This window comes from Corticium candelabrum, chromosome 4 (assembly GCF_963422355.1).
Source record: "Corticium candelabrum chromosome 4, ooCorCand1.1, whole genome shotgun sequence".
NCBI lineage: Eukaryota > Metazoa > Porifera > Homoscleromorpha > Homosclerophorida > Plakinidae > Corticium > Corticium candelabrum.
The window spans coordinates 8,423,212-8,430,656 of NC_085088.1; the positions used below are offsets into that span (position 1 = coordinate 8,423,212).

At 38.1% G+C, this 7,445-nt stretch overlaps 1 protein-coding gene across 2 annotated transcripts; it reads left to right on the forward strand.

Annotated features, from left to right (window-relative positions):
- Positions 1 to 136: 136 nt before the first annotated feature.
- On the forward strand, positions 137 to 5,693 carry LOC134178372 (latent-transforming growth factor beta-binding protein 1-like). Of its 2 annotated transcripts, none has more exons than XM_062645244.1 (12): positions 137 to 213; positions 275 to 394; positions 458 to 574; positions 639 to 736; positions 802 to 832; positions 2,990 to 3,109; positions 3,180 to 3,299; positions 3,382 to 3,504; positions 3,562 to 3,684; positions 3,749 to 3,871; positions 3,952 to 4,071; positions 5,416 to 5,693. In XM_062645244.1, the coding sequence occupies exons 1-12, from the start codon at positions 204 to 206 to the stop codon at positions 5,490 to 5,492; spliced, it is 1,182 nt and encodes a 393-aa protein (XP_062501228.1). In that variant the 5' UTR covers positions 137 to 203; the 3' UTR covers positions 5,493 to 5,693. The 2 variants fall into 2 exon arrangements, with proteins under 2 accessions (XP_062501228.1, XP_062501229.1); XM_062645245.1 differs by lacking the exon at positions 5,416 to 5,693 and having other exon boundaries at positions 3,749 to 3,774; positions 3,837 to 3,871.
- The last annotated feature ends 1,752 nt before the right edge of the window (positions 5,694 to 7,445 follow it).

Sequence of the window (7,445 nt, forward strand, 5' to 3'; positions counted from 1 at the left end):
GGTACTCTACTTTTAAGGATATCACTGGGTACACTGTTCAGTACTGGAGAGAGGATCAGGTTCAAATATATGTAGTGAGAGTTTTTGGACAAAGAAATTTCTATCGTGTAAGTGACCTAAGTCAAGGACAGCAATACTCATTTCGAATTAGAGCTGAACTAAATAATGGCTCGAACAGCAGCTGGAGCAATGTTGCTACATCAATGATCAAAGGTGACAAGATGCACAATGTACTTCGTGAAAGAGAATTAAAACTTTATATCAATGTATTTAGATGTCAATGAGTGCTTACGTGCTGATGCATGTTCCAAGAATTCAGTTTGTGTCAATGTACCAAACTCTTTCTATTGCACATGTAGAGATGGATATACAGGCATTGGAACAGCTTGTGAAGGTAAGTCATCAATGATATGTCTTTTTCTAATAGCTATTGTAAAAATTGTATATGCTTGTGAAGACATTAATGAATGTTTAAGTCACAAGTGCTCTAGAAATGAAGTATGCCGAAATACAGAGGGCAGTTACAGATGTGATTGTCAAGCTGGTTTTGCTCGTGACGGTTCAAAGTGTGATGGTAACCCTTTATTGTTATGTTCTTTAAGGTAGGTCTATGACTCCAGACAATTCGTTTTTTATAGATCTAGATGAGTGTGAGGATGCAAAGAGACTGTCCAAATGTTCTCCAAATGCTAACTGTCGTAATACATATGGATCACATTCTTGCATTTGTCAATTGGTATATGCTCTTATGTCACATGTTGTGCCTACATTATTATGATAGCTTGATCTAATTGTTGGCAGGGTTATGAAGGTGATGGCAGTACTTGTACTGGTAGGTGCTCACTTCAATTTTTAGGTTTTTATGCGTAAATGAGCATGCTACTACATATGCTAGACATGTTTTAGTATCATCGCAGTCCATCTGTTTGTCATCTGTTTGTTTGTCTGTCTGTTGTCTCTGTGTGTGTGAGTATGTAAAGAAGCTTAATTAATTAAGACTCCTAAAAGTAACATTGCCATGATAGAACTACAGTAGAGCACCACTTATACGGACAGGTTGGGATTGGAGGGTGTCTGGATAACCAGTATAAAGCACTCTTCATGTGTAGCATATAGCTGTCTGCAATTATTATTCCAATACTGGGAAGTCGTTTCAATTTATTATTCCTCTTGAGCCTATCTCAATATATGCTATGCCATGCCACTTAGATTGAGTGTCCACTATCGGCTAAACATGTTTAGAAGTTGGTTTAAGTCTAAATAGGTTTACAATTATTTTGGCATGTCTCCACTAGTGTAAAACTTGTTTAACCATAACTTAAACAGCTTTTGCTAAACCTGTTTTAGAGGTAGTTTAGCTAAAACATGTTTAGATTTAACTGTCACATGATGATAACGCATGCTCTATGCAAGCAAATGACGCCTTTCTCTCCCCATATTTTCCTTTTTACTTCCTCCTACCATCAACATGCCATGTACGTAATACAAAGTTGACAAGTTTCCAGATAAAGGTACAAAAGTTCCCAGAGAAGCAAAGACAGGTGGAGACGCTTCATTTCTAAACATGTTTAGTTTTATGCATGTTTGATGGTAAACTGCAGTTATTATAGTGTAGATTGCAACAAGTGGAGCTGTGCCCTTAGCTTTCTCACAGACTTGAGCAACAGGTGAATATATTATGTTTCTAACCAGGATAGTGTTGATGCCACTGTCAATTCTAGAAAGTAGATTCTGCGGGTAGTTTTATTTCTAGTCTTGGTGTTAGATGTAATAGATCAAACAGCAGCAAATACTCATTTATTGAGGTTGTAATTCATTTTCTAGCCATAGCATAGATCTTTTAAGATATACTTGCGCATGACCCGTAAGACAGAATTATATCTCCACGTGATGATCTGAAGCTAACGCAACAGTACAGTTATTCAGCACATGCATCTGACGGTGACCACAGATATGGCAACTGCTGCTTATGGGCTTTTTCTATCTCTTCACCTTGGTGTTGTGGCAAAAGTTATTTGCACTGAATTTATTCAAATTTTAGCACTTTATTGGAAAGACACAATTAATACAGTACAATTCCGAATCTCATCCAGATGTCCAACACCATGTGCTTCTTCTGTCACTTTTGTTTGCCTCTGTGTAGAAAGCAAAGATTTGTGTTGATTACCGCCATAGTGTGGGGCTTCCCAATCTTTGTAGTTGTGAAAAGCAGAAAAGCCATGTTTCTTAAGTTGTCAAACAGTCAGCTTGATTAATGTTAAAATGTGGTATGTTGACAACGACGTTGACAATGTGTTTGATGTTACACATCAGCATTTCAGTTTGATCAAACTAGTGTTTTGGACATGTGTGAAGTGCACATCCCCTTAATGTGCATGACATTAAGACCACTTTGACAATGGACGTCTAGCTATACCTCTGGAAGGGGAAAATGTGTAGCTTTCCAGTGTGATTGAACAGCTTCTCCACACTTGAGAACTACACTACGCTAGTGCATTTAAGGTGTCTAAGCAGCTGTAAGAACTATACAGGAGGATTTGATTAGTATATCTTTAATTAAACCTAATTAATGACCAGTAAGGAAATTCTTGAGTAGACATTTTAATTATAAAAAGATATGGCTTAATTGCGTATGGTTAATGAAAACACGTGTAGACGTACGTAGGAGTGTATTAGTGCTGCCCATTTGCTGTTCTTGAAATGTTTTCTTAATTTTTTGATATGCAGTTGTCATTCATTTGGATTTTGTACATGCAGTAACTTGGTAATTTGCAAATAGAAGTTCATCTTTCTTGCATTGAATTTAACTAGATTATAGTTGTCTAGTGATTTTGGGCACTATGTAGCTAGGGTACGTAATCACCATGTTACCTGTTAGGTTAATTAATTAATCATATTGTACGTGTTATTGGAAGTATGTTTCTCTTTCTTCTTGGAAATAACTCATCACAATAACTTATTGATTAATTATATGGTTGACGTATTACAGATGTTGATGAGTGTGAGCAACATGGTGTGTGCGATGCAAATGCAGTGTGTATTAACATTTTGGCATCATATGAGTGTAGGTGCAATGCTGGATATGCATCTCTTGGAGAAGTGTGCATTGGTAACTTATAGGAAATATTAACTGAAAGTTGTAATTAAGCTAATTCAACTTTGGTTTAATATTTTGACAGACATAGATGAATGTGATGAGAGTCACGATTGTAGTAGTCACGGTGTCTGTAGAAATACTGAAGGCTCTTACTTTTGTTCATGCACGGATGGATTTGAAGGCGACGGTTTTCTGTGTGGTGGTGTGTGAATTAGTCTCTAATACTATTCCAAGTGTTTGGTTTTCTTAAGAACTAGGTGTTTGGGTGTGTGCCTTTGCATTAGATATCAATGAATGTGACAGAGAAATCCATAACTGTGGTGCTCTTGAAGACTGCCGTAACACTGTTGGTTCATTTCTTTGTTTGTGCACAGCTGGATATCAAAGGAGTGGAATTCAGTGTATAGGTGAATTTGACATGTGCTGCTGCTAGTTTACTACTGTTTAGAATGATTTTTTGTTAGATGTGGATGAATGTGCTGAGGGAAGTCATAGGTGTGATAGGCATGCTCTCTGTACTAATATAGATGGTAGCCATGTTTGCTTGTGTCAACAAGGGTTTACAGGTGATGGAACAACTTGTGAAGGTATTATTGTATTATCTTGTAGCGCTTTGACTTAATTGGTTGTAATTTTCTTTGGCATTTTAAGATGTGAATGAATGTGACAGAGAAGAGGTATGCCATCTTAATGGACGTTGTCGCAACGTAGTTGGATCTTATGACTGCAACTGTGTCAGTGGTTATTCTGGTGATGGAAGAGTTAACTGTTCTGGTTAGTGAATCTTGCAGTTGTTATACTTCTGGTGCAGATTTACGTATGCAGTTCTGATGTGTTTCTGTTGCATGTCACAGATGTTGATGAGTGTGAAGAGCAAGACAGTTGCCATGCCAATGCTCTGTGCACCAACACAAAGGGTGGATTCAACTGCTCTTGTTTAGATGGGTATCGAGGTGATGGATTTAGTTGCTTTGGTATGTGTATTGCCTTGGTTACATGTGTCGTATCCAATTTGTTTCAGTGAGTTTGCTCTTGTTACTGTAATACTGTTTTTGTCTATCTGCATAATTTTTTGTGTCAATTAATTGAAACAGTCCTTAACTATTTGTGACCAAGCTAGACTAAATGCAATATCTGAACTACAAGCAGGGGCATATGGCTTGCAGCCATTCCCAACCCAAATCTCGGGCTTGCTATGTCCGGGCATGAAGTCACTATTGCTCTACGCAACAGCTGGGTATTCCTCTTTTTTTTTAGTCTTATTCGAACTTCACGCGTTGCCCGTGTGGTCAATTGATTGACAAGTTTGGTGATCATCTTCTTGGCTGTTGTAAGAACGTGCAAATTCTGCTGGTTTACTTGCAGCAGCTTGTGAACTTGAGAAAGATCTCAAATACAAAAAGCAGTAGTTGTGGTGCTTTGTTCTCCCTACTAGCACAGAGGTAGCAAACATTCAAAATGGCTGCGCCCATGGAGCACTTTCCTTTATATATCTAGATACTAGCTGATTAGCCCGTTCTTTGCCCAGAAAAATTAATTAAGGTAAATTGACATAAATTCCCAGGGTGCAGTTCAGTTATTGGGTGGAGAAAGCACAACCTCCTGTTGTCCAAGATCAGGATGGGCACCTCCCTCCCTCCCTCTCTCGTGCAGACTGCACAATTGTCAGCAAACAGCAACTCACAAGTAAATGTTTCAGAGACCAATGATTTGGCTTGCAAATGATGTAAATTGAAGACATTACTGCTAAGTTCTAAAATGAAGTTGGATGCGTGATTGTAGATTTTTGAATGCATTATTTAGCATGCAGGAAAACAAAATGCTGAATAAAGTTGGTGTGAGAACACATCCTTGCTTGGTGTCATTACTTAATTACTGAAAACCCTGGAAGATGTTGTGCCATTACAACTCGAGCTTCCATTCCATTCTGAAATGCCTCAATGAGCTTGACAGTCTTTGTTGGACATCCAAGTTTAGTTAAGATTTTCTATAAACCAGAGCAATCACGGAGTCAAATGCCTTAATTAACAAGGTTAATAAAAACAAGAAACAAGTTTATATGTTGTTCTCTGCATTTCTCTTGTATTTGACGTGCTTAAAAATCATGTTGATAGATGGAAACCACATTGAAACTCAGACAAAATATTTTCAGATAAGTGAGTGGTAAGTCAATCTAGAAATATAGTCTTGCCAGCCACTGATCATGATAGCAAAGATATACCTCTATAATTATTGTAATTAGCTTTTATCTTCTGTTTGTTTGTGCGTGAATTATGTTGGCATCCTTGAAGTTGCTCAGAATGCTTTCTTGTTTTCAGCATTGCCTGAGAAGACACCAAATTTCAATAAAAGCAATGGTCCACCATGTTTGAAAACTGTCACAGGCAACAGATAAAAATGATAAACAAAATAAATGAATTGAGACTGCCACACCCACAACTCTGATCATAAACGAATTTGTACAAATATATATCTATATTTATGTATGTATGTATTTAGATGATGGCATCTTTGTTGGTGAAGGGTCAGCTCTGGCATCACTTATCAACCAGTTGTCATTGGTTGGCCCTTCTCACAGTTACATCTTAATATGCAGAAATGCGAAGCTTTCTGGCCTTCGGACAAGTTTTCCCCAAATTCCCTAAGGAGGTTTCAGCAAGTGGAGAATCTTACAGGTGGTGCTGACTTTCTGGGTTTACCTATGTTTGGCTCTGATTTTTTCTTTAATGCTGCTGGTCCTAAACAAATTGACAAGATTTTATAGTGCCAGAACAATCTCGAAATTTGAAAGATCGCCAAGTGCAACTTTATTACATTGAAGCTGCCTGAGTCTTTATTTTATAAAGTCGACCACCTTTGACGACTGTTTGTTTAATAGAACTTTCTCAAATGAACAGATTCGACAATGGTTTGCGGAATTCTCTGGATAGAATCTCGTAATCATCTTAGTCAGATTTGGCTTGGGCTCAAGCCATATTACCTATTTGCTTGGTGGCCTTGGCTTAAGAGAGGTTAGTAGGATTTTGTGAGCAGCTGCAATGCTGCTCGGAATTTATGTCATCAACTCCTACAGGCTGTCTCTTCACTTATATCATTTTCAACTAGTAACACAACACCAGATCAGTCCAACATCACAGGTCTGTTACTTCCTGGTGAACTACAAGCTTGGGAACACCAGATCTCTCTTTTGCCGGGTAATGCCAACTTAAATTTCTGCCTTCTTCAAACTCCAGTTGCAAGTGACTCTTGATTCCTCTTTATTTTCTCGTATTAAGAATTCCATTAGTCTAAGAGATAGAGCTCATCTTAATACAATCTCTGTTTCACTTGCGAGTTTATGGCTGCAGGCAATAGCCTACCCTGTTTTTGGTCTGACTATGTCTTTACAAGAATTCGTTCTCTGTCTCCATATCTGGCTCTGTTTCCTTTCACCATCTCCTGTTACCAGATGCTACTGTGGTTCTATTTTGGACATTTATGGAGATCATATTCTGGGTTGCCACAGTATTTCACTGAAAAACTAACAGCATGATGATTTATGCAACATTGTGTATCACACTCTTCTAGCAAACAACTCGGACTAGAAGAGAACAAAGCTGTAGTAAGGACAGTTCCTCTCGCCATGGAGATGTATTCCACCCAGATTTCTCCCAGGGTCATGCAGACAATTTTGACACCACTGTGCGGAATTCTTTTCAGAATCCTACCTTGTCAGCTCAGCTATCTATCCAGAAGCCACGGCAGCTGCAGGCAAAGCCAAAAAGATGAACGCCATGAAGACAGCGTTGAATCTTTCAGTTGCCCTTTTTATCCACTGGTGTTGCAAATTTTTGGTTTTTAGTCACCTTTCAGTCTTCAGGTTATCAAAGACACTGCAAGAAAGACTACTCTTACGAACAGCCTTACCATTAGTAAAGCACTAACTAAATTACATGAGCAGTTGTTTGTATGTCTTTGGAAGTACAAGCAAAGATGGTTTTAAATATTTTAGTCGCTAGTGTAGGTACAGATCTATGGGATTATGCTAGTTTGTATATTAAATAATCTAAATACTGTATACATTAACTGATAGCTGTATGGAGGTTGCTATATGCGTTGTTCATTGTTATGCTTGTTGACAAGGTAGATTTCTTGGCTATGGTCTTTAACACTTCCAGGTTATGAGCATACGATTTAACCGCCAAATGGTAAAACAAGCCAAACATCCATATACTGACACCTTTAGATTATGACGTTCATCTTTTTCGGATCTGCCACAGCATCTGCTTTCTCATCAGCATGAATATTGTGAAATGGTGTGAACGAGTTTGCACTGAGATGTCAAAATGAGCAGGTTTTCCCAATGAAA

Bases quoted from the DNA above. Each gene is read 5' to 3' on its own strand.
- LOC134178372 (XM_062645244.1), top strand. The intron at 395-457 runs GTAAGTCATCAA...ATGCTTGTGAAG, and splicing joins CATTGGAACAGCTTGTGAAG to ACATTAATGAATGTTTAAGT. The intron at 737-801 runs GTATATGCTCTT...AATTGTTGGCAG, and splicing joins ATTCTTGCATTTGTCAATTG to GGTTATGAAGGTGATGGCAG.